This window comes from Python bivittatus, unplaced genomic scaffold (assembly GCF_059951505.1).
Source record: "Python bivittatus isolate LINGU-HERP-01145 unplaced genomic scaffold, Pbiv_v1 ctg000020_np1212, whole genome shotgun sequence".
NCBI classification, from domain to species: Eukaryota; Metazoa; Chordata; class Lepidosauria; order Squamata; family Pythonidae; genus Python; species Python bivittatus.
Genome location: NW_028277030.1, coordinates 69569238 through 69589572, shown reverse-complemented (window position 1 = coordinate 69589572; position 20335 = coordinate 69569238). Strand labels below are relative to the sequence as shown.

At 40.6% G+C, this 20335-nt stretch overlaps 2 protein-coding genes and 1 long non-coding RNA gene across 8 annotated transcripts in view; 2 read left to right on the top strand and 1 right to left on the bottom strand.

Annotated features, from left to right (window-relative positions):
• The window catches only part of LOC103061259 (trace amine-associated receptor 5), a 52167-nt gene extending 46004 nt beyond the window's left edge, over positions 1-6163 (top strand). The window contains exons 2-3 of one of the 5 annotated variants that reach the window (XM_025165243.2): positions 1906-1955; positions 4164-6163. In XM_025165243.2, the coding sequence (XP_025021011.1) occupies positions 4210-5274 (1065 nt within the window). In that variant the 5' untranslated portion in view covers positions 1906-1955; positions 4164-4209 and the 3' untranslated portion in view covers positions 5275-6163. Of the gene's footprint in view, positions 1-445; positions 1956-2706; positions 2945-4163 lie in introns of those variants that run through there. The other 4 variants (XM_088140871.1, XM_007425939.3, XM_088140868.1 and 1 more) reach the window with 4 other exon arrangements.
• LOC112540393 (uncharacterized) lies at positions 1804-4482 on the bottom strand. Its single transcript, XR_003084477.2, has 3 exons — positions 4344-4482; positions 3311-3444; positions 1804-2870 (listed from the first exon to the last, which is right to left on the bottom strand). It is a non-coding gene; the product is annotated as an uncharacterized LOC112540393 (long non-coding RNA).
• Positions 6164-16195: 10032 nt separating the features above from the next.
• Positions 16196-20335, top strand: part of STX7 (syntaxin 7) — a 37509-nt gene continuing 33369 nt past the window's right edge. The window contains exon 1 of one of the 2 annotated variants that reach the window (XM_088140895.1): positions 16196-16357. The gene's annotated coding sequence lies outside the window, so the exon portion shown is untranslated. Of the gene's footprint in view, positions 16358-19919; positions 20062-20335 lie in introns of those variants that run through there. The other variant, XM_088140897.1, reaches the window with a different exon arrangement.

Below are 20335 nucleotides of genomic sequence, written 5' to 3'. Positions count from 1 at the left end.
GTGGTCACAGTGGGAGAATGTCTAGTTGCATGTAATAGTGGGGATGATCTTGGGAGAGAGCAGGAAGAGTCACAGCCTAGACAACTGTCATGCAAAAGGTATCTTAGCCCACAGAAGCAAAAGGGTGTAGGAAGCATCTCAGAAGAGACCCTCCCTAGTTTTCTGAAATGTAAAAATAAAGGAGGGCATAAATGCTTTCAGACTTGCAAGATTCTGTTACTGTAACCTTACAATAAAGGTAGTGTTAGTATTATGGTTTGTGCTTCTTGTCTGGACTACTTTGAAGGGCTGACATTGCAGGAACTCTATTGTATTTTAAAATGTTGAATCTTCAAGTGCTTATTTTATTGGTTTGTACTACCATGCGGCATGAGGAACTAGTTAGGCCTGAATTAACGCAAAGCCAGGGGTGGGGAAGAGGGACAGGGAAAGTCCAGGTCTAGACAGTTGTGTTCAGTTATTTTATCAGTCCTCACTTTTTATATTGATGGGATGCTGGCACCTACCGACCCCATCCTGAGGCTCTCCCAAATGTGCTAGGATTAAAGGCCATAATATGGCCCACTTGCAATCCTGTTGGCGGGGATCTGGAAGTTGTGATTTCCCTACAAACCTGGAGTCCACTAGGTTTGGGAAGACTATTTTAAATCTTATTTTAGTTGGGAGCATATCTGCAGGACTCTGCAGGTGTATAATTTGCACCCACATTAATTCTGAATCAAAGTGAATCAAAATGTTCTCACTGAAAAAAAGGGAGGGGTGGGAATCGTCTCTCTGCAGGAAGTGAAAGGTTCAAGTCTTGAGCTAACCATAATGCTTATTTGAGCCAGTCTTCTGCTTTCAGCCCTACCTACCTTGCAAAGTCATTGGGAGGATAAAATGAAGAGCCATACACATTGCCTTGAGTCCCTCAGAAGAAATTGATACAAATCAGTTATTTTACCTTGCTTCATGACTGAGCAGAAATTTGAATCCAAAGTGACTGAAATCCAGACTATTATATTATTAGCTGCTGTGTTCATACAGTGTTTTTAAGGTCTGCTGTATTTACAGTACCTAGGTCAGTGTCTCTCAACCTTGGCAACTGGAAGACATTGCTGGCTGGGAAATTCTGGGAGTTGAAGTCCACACGTCTTCCAGTTGCCAAGGTTGAGAGACACTGACCTAGAATATTACCTAGCCAGTTTGGTCAATGACAGTTATTGCTAAGCAATTTTTCCTGATGCCCTGCTATGCCCGTGTCATCCAGCCTGTCTCAGTTGCAGGCAACAACATGTTGCATAGGACCTGGGGGTTAGGGTAACCAACTACTCTTGAAGGAATGCATGCTTTTTGCTTTTATTTTATTTTGTTTCTTTGTTTTTTTAATTGTTTCTAACAATTTGTAAACCTCCCAGAGTTGTGGGGAGTTGGGCAGCAAATAAGTTTAATAAATTATTATTATGCCTACAGGTACAAAGCAGATGTGATTACTCTGTTATTAGTACCTCAATGTCCACAGAACAACGGCTGTGTGAATTGCCATTGGAAACAATCGTCGTCTAATTTAGATAAAACCTCTGTGATAAGGGGAAAAACAAGAACGTTCTAGAAACATGTGGTAAAGTAACATGGGTGGGAACAGAACACCTTTTTCAAGTCACCGGAAAATACACCTGAATGAGATTTTTGGACAGCTCAGAACGGGTCCAAAGGGCAGAAAATAGACTGAAGCTGTCTATTATGCTGCCATTTGTTAAGTATCAAGGAGTATGCTGGTCCATAAGCCTCCAGGCTCTTGCACATGAATCACATTGCTGCTGAATGGATATGTTGAAGACCACACCTTCCAATATACTATTCACTAGAGAGGACTATTATTCCAACTGGATTATATAAGGCCTTACTTGATTTCCTGTTTCTCAGGTAATGCAATGAAGAGAGCCTTTGAAAATTAATACAGTGGACTCTAGCAGGTAAGCTTTTTTCCTATGCTATTTACATATTTGAACCCCAAGCCAAGAAAGTATGTATTCTTTCTTCTTTTTTGCAGTTTTATGATTTAAAAGCCTCTATGTTTATTTGAATAACACATTGAGCTCATTTCAATGCAAACAAATATTGTTTAGCTTATACTGCCTTGAAGCTGAAAAGTTGTTTGATTTGAAAAAAGATGTCTCTTAATACACCAATCAACTGCGTACTCACATCATTCAGTTAATTGTTGAAGCTTTACTTCCGCTTTTCCGAATTTCCAAATTAGTATAGACACTATTCATACTGCAGAATTCTTTATCCCAGCTTATTTGTTTTGTAAACTAGCAGTTTAATAATTAAACAGTAACATCAGGCTAAAGAATCAATAATTGCACTGTAACTGGTACCTGTAAGATGGTTTTCTATTTATATTTTTGCAGGAACTGAAAATAAAGGAAGGTCCTACTTACAAGGGAAAAAGAGAGAAAGAGAGGGAAATACAATGTTTTCATCAGGGGGAGGACCAGGATCTCCCTTCCCCAACTATTTGCACTGTTATTTTAGCAAAAAAGTCTTTGCTTTCTCATTGATATTATAATCAATCCTTAACTTTCATTCGGAAAAAAAGCCCAGTTTGCAACAATGCAAAAGATATACAAGCCTAAGCAAAGAGAAAACAGCATTTAGCAAATGCACAATCGCATGCACAATCCACATTTCTTATACATATGTATACAGCACTCTCTCCGGTTCAGAGAGCCTCTGATTTCGGTATCACTTATTTCTTTTTGAAAAACAGAGCTCCTCTTCTGTCTTCCTCCAATTTCTTGTCTTCCTCTTCCTTTCTCTCTTATTAGTCCACTAGGGAAATGAAGATGTTGGGCATGGGTGCATTTGTGCAGCATTCCAAAAGTCTTGTTTAAGTTAAAAGAAAAAGGAAAAGGAAAATTACAGCACCACCACCACCATCACCCCAGGAAGCAACCTGGTAAGGTTGGGAGGGGAACCATGACAAGACAGTCATGCATATATATACTTGGGGAAGGGGAAGAGAAAGAGAAAAAGTGGTAGGTGGGAAACTTGAGGACGTTAGAAATCAGGAAAGGAGGGACACGTTAGAGTACCCAGGAGTGTATGTAGCATGGAGGTATACTGGTGATTTGCTAACAAGATGGCATGGGGAAGGTTAGCAAGAACATACTTTCCTTGGTGGTCTGGAAGAATAAAGACATCCTGTTTCTCTTCTCTTTCTTGATGTTAATCTGGAGCCAGATTAGTTGAGAGGGACAAGAGTAATTCAGGTAATACTATGCAACCCCACCTTCTCTGATATCTTCCACAAATACTCTCTCACCTTGCATCCCTCAGATGGAATCAAGTTGTAACTCTTGTAGCATCTGTCTTTGTTGCTTCACCCCCAAGGATTTGACCAAACTACTCTGAACAAATCCTTCCTTGGTGCTCCTCTGCACGTTGTCTCATCACCTCCTGTGGTTGTAAAGTAAAAATTTATCAAACTAATTTTTTTAGAAAAGGGGCTGTGATAATCCCCTCGAATCCCCCTTAGCCTCCTCCAGTACACTCTTGTATAGGAGTCCCCACAATGCATCTTAGTTCTCCCTACACCTTCTCATACCAGGCAGAGTCCTTCAATACAGATATACCCAGTTGTTCCAAAGCTTTATTACAAATTAAATGAAAAAATTCCTTCCTTGCTTTCATTAAGACCCTATTCCAGAAGCTGAATAGGTAAACTTGTGTAGAACCTCTGGATGCTATAACTAAGTTCATCTAGCTAGCAGAGTTGAGATTATCTTTAATATTTCACTGTCTCAACAATTACAACAATGAAAAAGTGGGAAGAAAGTGACATATATACAAACATTTTAATAGATTCTTTTAAAAAACAAGATAAAAATGCATACTTTCAGGTGGAATATGCATATTGATTTTCTTCAATGGTAAAGGATCAGAACTAGGAATGATTCCACGCTGACAAATCAAGAAAGAAAAGAATTGAATAATGCTGAATACTAAGCCAATGGGATTATACCAGATGGAACGATCACACATTTTTCATTCAGTGCCTTAGGCTACAGTAGCTATCTTTCAACCAAACATGGAGGCAAGCTCTGACTAATGTTCCTCAGTGTGGGGATCACATTCTCTGCCTCATGATTCACTTAATCTTTTTTTTTTTTTTTTAGAGAAAGTTGCCACATCAGAAAGAAATTTAAGACAATCTGAAGCCAAATGAGCTCTCCCGCAGAAGCAGCTACCCCAGTCCAGCTGTGCTTTAAGATGAATGGCTCCTGCTCAAGAACCCTACATCCCTTTGGAGTCCAGCTAACCATTTATGTGGTCTGTGCTGCTGGTGTGTTACTTACCATTATGGGGAATCTGTTGGTGGTGATTTCTATTTTCCACTTCAAAATACTTCACACTCCCACTAACTTCTTGCTACTCTCTCTTGCCCTGGCAGATCTCCTCCTGGGCTTAACAGTCCTTCCCTTCAGCACAATCCGCTCTGTAGAGAGCTGCTGGTATTTTGGGGATGACTTTTGCCGGCTCCACACTTTTCTGGATACAGTCTTTTGCTTGACTTCCATATTCCATCTCTGTTTTATCTCTGTTGACCGTCACTGTGCCATCTGTGATCCTTTGCTCTATCCTACCAAGTTCACCATACGGGTTGCTTGCATCTACATAGCCCTGGGATGGGGGGTTCCTGTAGTTTACACTTCCATCTTCCTTTATAGCAAAAGAATTGAGGAAGGGCTAGGTCAGTTTTTACAAGACATGCCCTGCATTGGGAGTTGTCAGCTGCTGTTCAACAAACTCTGGGGCTGGATCAACTTTCCAGTCTTCTTCTTTCCTTGCCTCATCATGATAGGGTTGTACATCAAAATATTTATTGTGGCAACTAGACAAGCTAAACAGATCAGCAACATGAACAAAATCTCCAAGGGGAGCCAGCATCAGACAGGAGTTGCAAAAAGAGAAAGGAAGGCAGCAAAAACTTTAGGTATCGCAGTAGGAATCTACCTCTTTTGCTGGTTGCCATTTACAGTAGACACTATTATAGACAGTCTGCTGGATTTCATTACCCCTCCTGTTGTGTTTGATGTTCTTATCTGGTTTGCTTACTTTAATTCTGCCTGTAACCCTCTGATTTATGTGTTTTCCTATCGTTGGTTCAGGAAAGCCGTGAAGCTCATTTTAACATGCCAGGTCTTCTCTACAAGAACATCTACAATTGATCTATATCAAGAGGAATTATCTATAGTTGGGAGGGCAAATATGGTTGGCCCGATATAGTCTGATGTCCGAGGAAAAGTAGAAAATAGCATGCACACCCACCTTGCAATGAAAGTGCATAAAAGTGAAGATCAATGAAGCTATTTTGGTATCAGACACAGGAAATTCTTCCCCTTCCTGGCAGTCAAACAACAATAATGAATTAAATAGCTGATCATTTTCTGCCCTTCCATGACCCCCCAAATCACTTTCCTGAGGCAGCTGCTTTACTTTTCCTGATAGGAGGGCTAAAGTCCACTGTTCTTTGACTAACTTCATTCCATTCTTCTCAAGGCAACATGCATGGAATGTGGAATACATTGAAAAAGATTAAGCACACGTATAACCTACCGGTGATGAAAGTGATCTATTCATTTATTTTTCTTTCTACATTTATTACAGGAATGATTTTGTTTTAGTAATGAAAAGAAAGTGGTGTTGTCCAGATGCAGCTAATTCAGTTCAACCAAGGAGAGTCAAAGTAGGGTTGAAAGCTTGTACTGGGGTAATCAGTAAGATCATGAACTGGGGATTAATTGTAGAATTTTACTTGGTGACATCAGCGAATCAGTAAATCAAAGCTCATTTGCTTTTAAAGCGATGTATATATATTTCAAAGTATAATAGAGAATAATAACAAAAAGAAAAATCAAAATAGAAAAATAGAAAAATAGAAATATTCTTTGTGAATGATGGCATCTGTGGTTGCATGTTCAAAACCTGTCACTAATCATCATTACTTATTTCTTAGGAGTTATTATTCCCCATGTTTGATCATGTACTGTTTGCAAATAATGAACACAAATGAATCTCTTTGGAAATGATTATTTGATGTGAAGAAATATGCAAATATCGATATCCTGTTCAATATCTTTTAGCTTCAATTATATATAAGCAGTAAAAGCTGAGCTCTGTTGATCAGCTGCAAGATGTCTGTCTCCTTTTTGCTTGGTATCACATCCATGGACACTGGCTTCTGCAGTTGTCTGTTTTACAAGCAAATATGTTGTCCGGTTGACACGTTGTACTATGCCATTATTTGTTTAATCATACGTTGTTGGGTTAGAGGACAGGCTAAACCAAAACCAAATCAAGTATATTGTGGCTTAGCATGATATGCAAATCCAGCCCTTACCAATCATGAAGTTAAGCTTAGTTCAGATTTGGGCAGAAAGAATGTTGCCTGGCCCTCCAGTTACTATGAAAAAGTCAGAAGCAGTTCAGATGCTCACCTTGTCCTCCTGCTGTACTTGTCCTCTTTAAATCTGAGCTAAGCTGCAAGTAGTTAATTATAACTATGGTATACGCTTAACAAAAACACCATTGTAGGTATAACTGTAATGATGGTTGCTCTGAAAGTAAAAAGGACTTCATGACAATGAAGGGGGAAAAGAGATGAAAGTGCAGTTCACCCATCAGGTACTCTTAAACTCACCATTATCTAGCTTAGGCAACCTATAACAGGTCTTGGGCTAAAAAAGAGAAAGATGAAATAGTCTTTCCTTCCTTCCCATTACATACTTAGATTGGGTAGTCTGGTCAACTTTTAGAGTAATACTTCCTTAAAAAGAGTTGCTTTTTAATGAGATGGGTAGTGACAAATTATATATATATAAATAAACAAATATAAACATCATTATGCACATTTCAATCCACCATTCTGGTAAAGTAAAGTTGTTATAGTTTACTTTCTCCCATTAACTCAAGGTATTTAAACTATATGGATTAGTTTTATCTGTTGCGACACTATAGACATTTGTTCCTAACTGCAATGACACCAAAATGATGAAAGATAACTTACAACATTACAATTTAAGCTCTGCCTTTTTCTATATGAGTCACAATGTATGTGCAAATACATACAGACTTTCTGCAGTGATATGCTTCCCTGTACCAGCCTGGGGATTTCTATGATTACACATTAAACTATTAATCTTATCATGGCAAGAATGGTAAAAAGGATTCCTTCTCTGTCTCACTTCAAATACCCTCTTTGCTTCAGAATGTTAGGTAGTGGTTATATTTCAGTGAACCATCATGAACAGAAGCAGTCTACCTTTGAATAACAGATATAAGGAACATACACAGGGAAGGTCTCCTGTCTTTGGGCTCTCTTATGGGTTTCTAGAGATATCTGTTGGCTGCTTGTTGGGAAAAGAATGCTGGACAACTTTAGTCTGATCCAGTAGGGAGCTTCTTATTAATAGAAGAGAATATGTGTAGCTCAGGGTTGAACTGTGGAGTCCTTGGGGTTCTCTGAGCTTGGTTCTTTTCTTGCAAACGTTTCGTTACCCAGCTAGGTAACATCTTCAGTGCTAGAATGGGATGGGGTTTGCTCTCTATTTATCTACTGTGGCATGCCCTGCCAGTGTTGGTGGGGATGAGGGTTTTGTTTTATTTTTCCAAAAGACCCAGTAGCCCAAGAAGAAAAAACAGGAGTCATCTACAATATACAGTGTAAGGACTATAACAACCACTATGTAGGACAGACAGGCAGAAGGCTTGCAGAGTGCATCTATGAACATCAATTAGCAGTCAGAAGACATGAAAACTCTTTAATCTCACAATACATGGACAGACTTAACCATGGTTTCAACTGGGAAACTGTCAGCATCTTAGACCAAGCTAAATCCAAAAATGCAAGGGAATTCTTAGAAACTTGGTATTCAGACAAGGCAGCCATCGACAGGCACACAAAGATAAACAACATCTACACACTGTTCAAAAGAGACAATAGAAAGGAAAACCAAAGACCAGAAGATCACCTCACCAGCAATCATCACCCAGATAAGCAAAGGTCACCACCAGGCACACAATCAAGCAGTAAACAGATGCTAATCAAGGAACTCCCAGAGGAGCAAAAGAAAACCCCCACCCCCCACCACCACTGGCAGGGCATGCCACAGTATATAAATAGAGAGCAAACCCCATCCCATTCTAGCACTGAAGATGTTACCTAGCTGGGTAATGAAACGTTTGCAAGAAAACAACCAAGCTCAGACAACTCCAAGGACTCCACAGGACCTTCTAATATTTTTCACTTGGTTACCATATGACATTCTTCTCCTATGGAAAAGGCTTAGGAAAGGGCTAAATACAGGTAGTCCTAGTTTAGTGACTGCCTCATTTAGGGACAGTGATAAAAAATAACTTTACAACCAATCCTCACATTTACAACCTTCACAGGTCTATAAAGCAAAAAAAAAAAAAAAAGCTGAAGTAAGATCATAAGCACAGTTGTGGTTTCACTTAGCAACCACTTTGCTTAATGATGAGTTGCCTGTCTCAATTATGGTCACTAAACAAGGACTACCTGTAAATGTTTTATAGTGCAATAGAGTCCAGTGCCTTGGATTCTGATTAAAATCACAGTAAATTGGGTGCATTTTGAAAGGACAACTGGTGACCCAATCTTCATTTAGCTTAGACATGTTTATCTGGATGCGCTGTTGACAAATTGTTCCTGAACAAGCACACTTGTTGAGCAGGTATAAACAGGCTACATCACAAACCATTGTTTACAAACCATAACAGCTGGGTTCATACAACAGGTTAAGCCAAACTGAACATCACATTCTGGTTTCATGCAATACATGAAACCACTCTGATCTACACAGCTGTTCACAGCTACAATAGGTGATGTTTGTATGTAAGCAGATTCATGATAAGGTCTGAGAGAGCAGGAACTTTGCGTACTGGGAGAATGGGATGTCTGTCTGTTGTCAGGAAACCACTGTTAGTTTTTGTTGTTCCGTATTGACTGTGGAAAAACTGTGTTACACATGAGTTAAAACCCTGGATGGAAAACAAACACTCACTTACTACCATCCTTCAAGTGATGTTGTGGAATCAATATTACTCTGCGTGTTCAAGGTTCAATTTGATAGTTTAGATTTGAGCTTTTGGTTTTATTTATATTTATTTCATCATTGTTTCTTTTTCTTTCTCCCTCTCCTCCCTCCCTTGATATTTTCAAATTTTCTTTACTTTTTTGTATGTTCGTATTGTTCTCCTTCTTCATGTTTATATATTAAAAGCAATTAAAAGAGCTAAAAATCTGAAAGCCTCAAGGCTTAAAAAGCTGGAATAAATCACAGATTCTTTTAACTGGGGATGAAAAGAGACTCAAAATACTCTCAGATAAGACTTAGGAAAGAACTTTCCTAAAATGGGGCAAGGCACTGAAAAGGAGTGCTGCCTTCCATGCAACTGGAAGATGCAAGAAGTTTCTGAATGTTTAACCCAATGTTTCTCAACCTTGGCCATTTTAAGAGGTGTGGACTTCAACTCCCAGAATTCCCTGGCCAGCTGGCCAGGGAATTCTGGGAGTTGATGTCCACACCTCTTAAAATGGCCAAGGTTGAGAAACACTGGGTTAACCTATTGATAATAACACAGCCTAACAATAAATCCCAAACCAGTATGGAATAGTGGTTAAGGTGTTGGCCTAGGACAAGAATGGGAGATAGAGACATCTTTATTCATTCTGCCTCCTCTACCCTTAATCCAGAAAATTCACTTAGTATCATTAGGCCATTTTCGTTGCCAACGTATCTCACAGGCTTATTGTAAGGTGTCTCAAGCCCTTGGAGAAAAGGCAGGATTGGCTATAAATCTGACAAACCAACCACCATCTAAAGCAGACTAAATAAACAATAAAATTGTTGGTGTGTGTGCGTATTTGTGTGTGTGTGTATGTATACACAAATACATACAGACGCACACACATACACTTGATCTTTGGACAGCATTAGCTAACTGTGAAAAGGACTTCATAATGAAACTGTGATATTTGGCTCCCACTGGTGGTTGACTGAGATTTTGCATGTAATATTTGCAGCTTGATCACATTTTCATGCTTTCTCTTAGTGTCTCAGCTTCCCCCAATATATTACTTGCCAATTGTCTGCAGCAACATTTTGTACAAGATTCCATTCTTGCATTCCATTGGGCAGGACCATTACTGGGTTTTAGGACAAGTTTCCCACTGCACTCATAAAAGCCTCTTTTACAACCTGACACAATGGGTTGGTTGGATCCAAGCCTCATCTGAATTAAAATAGTCCCATTGAAATCCATGGCAATTTTTGACTACCTTAAGTCTCATTTTTCCAGTGGGTCTACTTTGAGTATGCCAGATCCAACCCAATATTTATGCATTATCCACTTTCACCTATTTTTATGCTGAGTTCCTAAGTGTCTGATCCTAACCGTCACTACACCGAAATGACAATACATGCATCATGTCATCAGATTGGGAGCTCTGACTTTTGTAGTTGCATTGCACTGTCACTCACTAGTATGTGAGGAGTGGAGTTTGCCCTCACATGCTCATTTCTTCCTCTGTTCCTCTGTTGCAAAGACATATGGCTGAATGTGGTGCAACATAATCTCCAAGCCAGGCTGAATATGAATGCCACATGCTACCTGGCAATCTGACACTGTTTGCAGAAAATAGCAGCTTGGGAGCAGATGCCAGCTGCACAGAGGTTTTCAGCTGGAAGCTCCCCCAGGGATGAAGAGGCCTCCTCCCCATGCACATGTATGGTCCCATCTTGTTTGAGTTCTCCCTCCCCTAATTTTTTCTAGGAAAGGAATGTGGTTAGAATTAAGGATGCTTTTTGAAAAAGCATGCTTGAAGTATTGTGATTGCTTTGGCCTGAGCTTGCCCTCAGTGTGTATCTGGAATTGATCTTCTCCTATTTAAACTATTATGGAGAATATGAATTATTTTTTTTCTTCATTTAGTTTAGCTCTAAAGGAAGACTAGGATTTCCCCCAAATTATACACCTTCAAAATGGAAGGACTTGTCTTAGATCTGCTGAATAAATGGCAATGAAAGTAGCTGTTTTCTTCTGCATATTTTATTTTCGGGGGGGGGGCATTTTCTTTTCAGGTGCTTATGGGGATATCCCTAAAGTTCTGGACTATTTTAACAGGATGTGGATGCAATTTCTTCCATACCTAAAGCCATTATCTTGACCTCTAAGATTCAAATTCTTTTTCTATATTCCTAATTGGAGTGGGGGGGGGGCAGAAGATGGAGGTCACTGGTAATTGGTTTATCCTCAGTAGCCACTTTTTGATGTGTTTTTATTTTAGCACTTTATTTGTGTGTGTGTGTGTGCGTGCATGCGTGCATGTGCGCCTTTGAGCCAGTTTTTTACTCCTGGCAACTGCCTGGACAAGTCCCTGCAGTTTTCTTGGCACAGTTTTTTAGAAGTGGTTTGCCATTACAGGTGGTCCCTGGGTTAAGAACACCCAGTTTACAGGCGACCCATACTTAAGAACGGAGCCTATTGTAGCAAAATTTGAGTTAAATACACAATGATTTGAGTTAAATACACAATGGTTCGAGTTCATTACACAATGCTACTTATACAGTATTATACAAAAATACTGTTCCAGCTTACATATAAATTCAACTTAAGGACAGACCTTGGAAACATAACTTGTTTTTAAACTGGGGACTACCTGTACCTCCTTCCTAGAGCTGAAAGAGAGGGACTGCCAAGGTCACCCAGCTGGTTTCACGCCTAAAGCAGGACTAGAACTCACCGTTGCCTGGTTTCTAGCCTGGTGCCTTTAACCACTACACCAAACTGGCTCTGTCATTTTATTTTTAGACTGATGTTTTTATTGTGTTAGCCACTCATTCTGAAATAAATTGAAGCCCATTTTCTGGCTGGCCTCTTCAAATCTTATTCAAATGTATATTTATTAGTTAATGTTGACTGGGCATGTCACCTTTTTTGAATCTTTCTGGACAGAAAAAAAAAATAGTTATCATATTTTTTTTCAGCAGAGAAATTCTGCCTTTAAGTAGTGAATTCAGAAAGGAAGTAAAACACAGTTTCATTTATTACTGATATAGTAATTGCCTAACAGATCAACTGAAATTTTGTAGAAAAATATTACAGTCGTATGAAGAAAAAACATATCTTTCTTGAAGTGGAAAGGATAAATTCATGCCTTTCATGTTTACACAATTTCCAAGAATTTGTATGAACTGCAATATGCATAGACTAGATATATAATTTCTAATAAATGCACGTTCCTTTAAGTTTTTTTTCGCTTCCCCAATAAATAACTGTGGAGACTCTCTCAATTTTCCACATTTATGAAATAAAAGTGGCAAAGTTTAAGAACACTAAAGGAGCCCAGAAATATAAATAAAAATAAATAAAATATAAATAAATATATATAAGTAAATAAATATAAATATAATATTTATATAATAAATATAATATATTCCCTTCCCCAATAAATAAACTATGTGAAGACTCTCTCAATTTTCCACATTTATGAAATAAAAGTGGCAAAGTTTAAGAACACTAAAGGAGCCTAGAAATATAAATAAATATAAATATAAATATAAATATTCCTGTTGTAAACCACCCTAAGCCTTCTTGGTTGAGTGGCATATAAGCTGTAGTAAATAAATAAATAAATAAATAAATAAATAAATAAATAAATAAATAGTGTCAGTCAGTCAATCAGTCAGTCAGTCTGATAACAGGTGATTTTTATGAAATGGCCAGCCCCAAAGGTCTATAAAGCCTTCTGTTTGAAGGAGGCAAGCAACTGTGGATTTTGGAGGTCCTCTCTAAATGGAAGCCATCATTCAGTAATAGAAAGAGCATATGCTCTGCTTGCTGATGCCCCTAATTCAAACCCAGGGGGTCACTATTAATGCATATCCACAACAATGAGCTAGATGGACCAATGGTCTGACTCAAGTTTTGGGTTCCCACATCAGATTAAGCCAAAGTGCGGTTGGTTGGTTGGTGATTTCACATCCTCAGTTATAAATCTTGTTTTATGACTCCTGGAAATTCTAGGGCACACCTTACCTTGAGTTCCACTGATATATGTCCTAAAGAAATAAATGTCAGAATCCTTACCAGTCTTTCTTATGTACTTCACATTAATCTTCCCCCATTTATTTCTTGGATGCTTTTCATCCGTAATTGGATATGTTAGTAATGCATTAAATAAATTGGGAATAAGATCAGAAAGCGTCAATAAACTGATGATATATAAAATTTCTAAATGGGTTAGAAAAAAAAAATCCAAACACAATAACTGAATTCATCTTATTACTGTTATTGGTATGCCATCTGGTGGCCAACTTCATAACAGTAACCGTGTTTATGTAACCATCATGGAAGTTCAAGAACCAATGTGCTTTATAAGGTTTAAATATATGGTTTGTATAAATGCATTTGTTTATTTATTTATTTACTTACTTAAAAACTAGCCAACATTTCAGTTGCAGGAATTCAGATTTAATAGCCCAAAAAACAAAACAAAAATGATTAAAATTAGTTCTCAAACTAATCTTCAGATATTTTGGAGTACAGATCCCATCACACTTAGTCAGCAAGGCCAACATTTTTTAGCTAAGAATGCTAAAACCATTATTTGGTTTTTGAGAGGGTAGTGGTCTTCCGGTTACAGAGGGCTCTGGATCAAGCAGATCATCTGAACCCCATTCAGTCAGGATTCCGACCAGACTATAGTACCAAGACAGCATGGGTCGCACTTGTGGATGACCACTGGGGGGCTCGGGGTGGGAGTGGTGTGTCCTTCCTGCATCTTGCTGCAGCTTTCAGTACCATCAACCAGGGTATCTTGCTGGGCCGGCTCTGGGGCTTGGAGTGGGAGGCACTGGATGGGGAGAAAGCAGCTGCTGCTCAACTCTAGCAAGACGGAGTGGTTGATATCTCTGACTCTGTATGGGGTAACACTCCCCTGGGCAGAATCGTGCAGTTTGGGGGTCCTCCTGCCAGAAAAGCAGTTAGCAGCGGTGGCCAGGGGGGCCTTTGCACAAATTCATCTTGTGTGCTAATTGTGCCTATTCCTGGACCAGGAAGCTTTGCTCATGGTCACTCATGCCTTTTTTTTTTTTTGTCTGCGCTCAGTCATTGCTGACCCTGCAGTGACTGCTTGGACAAGTCCTTGCAGTTTTCAAGGCAAGGTGTTTCGGAAGTGGTTTGCCAGAGCCTCCTTTCTAGGGCAGAGCCCAGCTGGCGAGCGCAGGAGGCGGGGTTTCCGTTGCTTCGCACCCTTTTCGGTCGCGCGCGGTTTTTCGCGCTTACCGGCAACTGCTCCCAACTCCTTTTTTGCAAGGCGCCGCCAGTATTTTTCCTCCCACTGGAGTGAGAGTACTACTCACGTGAGTTTTCGAACTGTTGGGTTGACAGGAACTGGGGAGGAAACAGGAGCTCACCCTGTTTAACGCGAAGGCTGGACTCGAACCGCTGAAGCGTCAACCATTTCTGGCCGGCAACTTTCAGCGTCATTAAGCCGCTGCGCCACCACATCCCCCTCACTCATGCCTTAGTCACCTCCTAATTGGATTACTGCAATGTGCTCTATGTTGGGCTGCCCTTGAAGACCCTCCCTAAACTGCGGCTGATCCATAATACAGCAGCATGTGACGTTCTGGGTGCCCCTCAGTTTGCCAGAGTTATACCACTTCTGCATGAGCTAAACTGGTTTGCAGTTACTTTCTGAGTAAAATTTATATAACTGCCCATCTCACAAAACAAATGACTCTGGGCAGCATACAACAAAGCTAAAAATGGTTAAAAAATACCCAAAGCAATTATATTATTATTAAAAAACATTTAAACAGTATAAAGTTTATTGCCTTTAAAGCCCCACATGGCACAGGGCAGGTTATTTACAGGCCTGCCTCTCTCCAAGGAATCTGCCTGCCCCACTAGGTCAGATAGGGTGGGCACCCTCCAGGTCATTTGCCTTAAACGCTGTCATCTGATGGGACCTTGGAGGCTCACCTTCCCTACAGCTGCCCCAGCCCTTTGTAACAGCCTCCCACCTGAGATCTGAGGGATCCCTGCCCTTTTCACAGCCCTTCTGGAGAGCTGTGAAGACCTGGCTCTTCCCCCAAGCATTGGGCTAGGAGGGAGGTTGAGTCTGGAAGTTAATAGTTTGGTTGGTCTGGGATCTGGTCAGAAAGGTTGTTTTGCTTTTGTTCCTATCTTTATTTGTTGTGAGCCACCTAGGAGGCCATATAAGTTCTTTAAATAAGTTAAATATCAAAATAAATATAAAAATAAATAAAATCAGATGACAGAATAATGGCAACATATCAAGGCAGTAATCTGAAAAGGTTTGCATAAGAAGTATGGAAGTAATTTCCAGGAGACTTGGAGATTATTAAAGTTGTAGTGGGACACATCTGATTGTGTGGGTTGCCTTCCCAGTGGGATTGGGGACAGATGGAAGAAGAGGTGGTGTGTTCCTATTTCTGGGCCTGCATTCATACTGGGGCAATCTAGGCATGAGAAAAGGAAGCCAGCCCTATGGGACTCACTAAAAATATTTCAGTGCGTGCAGCACAACATTCAATGACCTGGTTCACATATCATAGTACTGTACACCATTATTGGCTTAACTGTGCCTTATTGAATAAGTTTCAGTTCTGCATATTGATCTGGCATTTTTAATGAAAAAGAAGTATGAACAGATGTGTATAGTATTTTGCAAAGCAGCAGAAAAAAAAAAGTCTTTTTTTTTTACAATATAAAATTATTCAGAAGCAAAAGAGAAGAGGGAGGGAAGGCTCAGAAGTAACATATCTGTCCTGGTTCTATTACCTTTTGTTACAGTATCATGTTTAACTGTATTTGGTTAGTTTTTTAAGGATCCGGTCGATTAAAAGACACATGGCGGCAACTTTATTTCGCAGGAGACACTTCCAATTGCTTTCACACATCACTCTAGTCCTTCGTTGTTGTAGCTGATCGGGACCGAGTCCTGGACAGCCAAGAGAAGACACGTGCGCGCAACCGATTTCTACGTGGTAATCCCCGCGTCTCCAGTTTTCACCTCCCAGGTACGCCGACCGAAATCTCAGCTGCGCGGCGTCTTTTGGAAAGGAGGAGGGGTCTACATCGACTCCGCCTCCTCCTTTTCCGGGAATGCTCCTGCTGCAGTAACTGGGTTGGGCTGAGGGGAGTGGCCGTCTCCGGCTGATCAGCTGAGCGGTCGGACGATCCAAGTCCGGAACCCGGACAGCTGGCCCGTCTTCATCCCCCTCGGGACGCGCTGAGAGGCCAGAGCTGCCGGCTTGGGGTAAGACGCGCGGGGCGCAGCCGGATTGCGGGGGCCTCGCTGCTGCCCCTGCCCCCTCGCGGGTTGCGTGCGTGGCGAAGCTCCGCTGGCCGCCGCCCTGGCGCAGAACTGCTGCAATCCCAACGAAAGGACGGGGCCAGGATAGGCGGAGGCGCCCTCTCTTTAGTGCAGCGCGGGGGCAAGACAGGAGGAGATTCGCGGGGCCCAGTTTTCCAGCCGGACACGGAGACGGCTGCGCTGGCCTGTGGGCGGTAGTTCCGCATTTCCAGGAGGCCCCTACTTTGGGGGAGCGCGAAGTTAGTCTGCGCCCGCACCCCCTCGCCGGGGCCCGGATCGGAACCCTTCCTCATCTCGCCCGCGCTGTCCCACGGGGCTCCTTGGATACCTTTCCCCCTGCGCTTTCCCTCGGGGTTACCCTGCAGCGAGTTAGTCGCTGCCCGGCCTCCTCTGTTTCCTGCCCTTGGTTTCCCGGTGCTGTGGAATTTCGCCTCCCTTCCTGGCCCGCTCTGCCCCTGGCCGCTCTGCGCTGCCGAAATGTGTTTTGCAGCATCCGAGGGAGGCGGTGAGCGAAGGGAATGATTTGTGGGGTGTGTGTGCCTGACAGCTGTAAAGGCACATGTGGTTGACAACCCCGCAGGGAACAGCAGTCCCTTCCTTTTTGGCTTTTCTTAGCGCCTCCTTTCTCTGGGTGGAGCAGTCACGTGATGGTGATAAGGAATCACATTTTTATTATCTATAAAAGCCTTCAGAGGAAGGGAGGACAGTATTAAGTCCATGTGTAGAAATACATCCCTGAGTTCCTGTAGGTTGACACTGCTGCTAACATCTGCCTTATAGAATTTTGCTGTAGAATACGCTGTTGGTATCAAAAGGCCAGAGAAATGGAGAAAATTTATCTAAATCTATCTACATGGTTGCTAGGAGTTGAAAACACTTGATGGCACATAATCAAACATGAAAAGGCCAGCACTAGTCTTCAATTTTGTGTGAATCAGACTCCTATTAGTTGAATATAGCTACCCTGTCGTATGTAGATAGGCTTTTTATGTACTGTATGAAGCCTTGGTTTGTTTAACCATGGTTAATTAAAATTGCAGTTGCCTGGGTTCACAAACCACATTATGGCTTAGGATGTTAAATGAACCTTGTTTTGGAAAAGCATGGTATGGGTTGGAAGGATCAAGGACTATACAGTTGGGAGATGTTGAAAGAAATGAGAGAGGTATCTCTTACCCTCCTCCTATTACTTTTCACATTGATAGGAATTAGTTACTAAAACAGGTAACAGATGCACATTGTCCTAAAGAGGCAAGACAAGTAGGAAGCCCAGAAGGATTCTGCTGTTCTAAATTGCCTATATAGGTGTCTCATCTGAATGTAGAGTACTCATTAGTATTCTTGTATTGTAACTTTAATCTTTCCAGTGAATACTGCTAATCAAATGATTAGGTTCTTGTTTCTTGGAATTAACTGCTTCCAGTCTAGACTGCAAAGAGTGAAGTCTGACAGCCCCATTCTGCCTCTTCTGTCCTTACCCAAAATAGGGTGATTGAGAAAGCCTGCAACAAAGCTGTAAACTGGTTCAGCTTAATTCCAGTGCTTTCCAGAACCCCAATCCCTTGTGCAAGGATTGCGTTCTCTTGATTGAGAGTTAATGTGCACACCTGCTAATGTGAAGGAAGGAAGAGGCTGCTGGGTGAAAGAGGTCTTGAAAAGAAGCTTTAGTTCACTTATCAAGTTCACAATTATTTAAGATTAATAATTGGGCTTGTATGACACATTGGAACCAATGTATTTGAGCCCAACTGTATTTGTGATATGCAAGCCCAGCCCTATTATAATTATGTAATTTGGCTGAGTAACCCATGATTAAGTTAACCCTTGGTGTGTTTTGCAAAAAGAGCTGAGGTAAAGGAAACCTTATTTTGCTTTAAGAGGAGATTAAACAAATTCATAGAGAAAGGTTGTCAGTGGCTGCTAAACTAGCTTGACAAAGCTTAATAGGCCTTTGTTTCTCAAATGACCCTGCTTCTTGTTTATTCTGCTTTGACAATAAGGCAGGGTATAAATATTTTTAAAATTAGCACTAGTGGCTGCATCTTAGGTTAGGATCAGAAGCAGTAAGTTTCTCAGTGCTAATTGCTGGAAGGGCTGAACTGCATCCTCCCTGTGTGGGAACTGAATGCTGGATTGACCAGAAGAGTTGCTCCTGGTTTCCTAAGTAGAAAAACAGGTCAGAAGAGATGCAGGTAATCATCTCTTTCATCTGGTTTTTCACTCTTTCAATTTGTAGTCTTTTCAGGGCTTTTGATTTTTTTTAAAAAAAAGAAATCCGCATGGAGGAGATATTTCAGCTTGCTCATTTTTGCTAAGATGCTTTTTTGAAATTTAGGGAACATTTGCAGCATATTTAGGTGTTTGCAAGGTCAAGGCCTAGTTAGTTTGGCATCTCAAACAGTTGTCTGAGTAAGCAGCTGTGTTGAAAACTTGTATGCATCAAATATTCATATTGCTGTTTATACATTTTCTTATCAATATAACTGATTTTGAAAGATTTCCAGATTGAAAACAATTCTAATTTGTGTACCATTAAATAATATTAGGACACAGAGGAATGTGTGTGAATTTCTGCTGATTGTACAATCAATCTTGCAGTTTGTCAGAAACAATGGCTGTTTTCATTTAATGATATTAAATTATAATGTGGTTTGTTTGATTTTGGTTTGGTGTGAATCCACCCATACTGGTTTGTAATACATAATTTATAGAGTGATGTGTTACGGGGAAACCAGCCAGTTGGAATTTATTTAGCAAACCGCAGATACATGAACAATGGCATAGCACTATGTATGAATCCAGCCAAGGAGTTGTATCTAGATTTGACCTCAGTTGAGATCCACAAATGTAGGAGATGTCTTCCTCTTTGCTGCCACACATCTCTGAAGAGGCCTGCAGTATCATCCAGAACAGCATGGAAAAGGTGATGCTAAAGGGATATTGGCAGAGATGTCACTTGCCTTTTAGTCTCCAAGGGGAAACTTCTGTTAAATCTCAATTCCTCCACTAATGGAAGCCGCCTTTCCATTCTCAGAGACAACCACCCAATGTATGTGACAGCTGAGATGAATTTCAACTCTATAAGCCCTCTTTAAGTTCAGGAAAAGCTGCTGCCTGAATACTAAAACATAAATCTGTGACTTTAAAATTTCCCAGTGTATCTATAAGATAGTCCATCAGCAAAATACCTTAGCTGCTTTCTTATTTCTAAAATAAAATCAGAACCTAATCATAGCTTTAGGTTAGCTAACTGTGCAAACAACATGTTGCTGATGTTTCTGGTTGTTGTATAATCACAATTTAGTTAAAGAGATCTTAGTAATAATTAAGCTAAAATAAGTATTTTTAAAAGTCACTTGGTCTACTCAAGTAATTTGCTGAATTGCTCCAGTGATCTTATTAGATTTTTCCTGAGAGTCCTGGAACGTTATGCATTGAACAGTCTAGTCAGGACTATAGCCCATTGGAGACATGACTTTATGGCATAATAGCTGTGCATACTTTTATTCCAGATTTCCTTTCTTCAGTTGGCTTTGTCTTCATGCTGAGAGAATTACTAATCAGATTTGAAAAGATGTCATGTTATGAGAACGCTGAAAACCACCAGGCTGCAGGTGTACATGCTATAACTGGAAAAACCTTAAAATGTAAATATGGGCTGCTTACGGGATGGCAGTGCAACTTGTTTTATGTATGCAAAGACGGCATCCGTGCCTGATGATCAGAAGAATGCTGCTGGTGTTCCCCTATACAAAAGGAAAGGTAGTGAGAGTAAATGCAAAAGGTATGGGGGATTAGTTTGTTAAGTGTGTCTGGGAAGGTGTCTGGTGGAATTGTGATTGTATCAAGACCCATCCAACTGGGCAAAATCAAGGAAGCAAGTAGTATACAGGTTTTAGTAAGGAATCCTTATGCTAATTT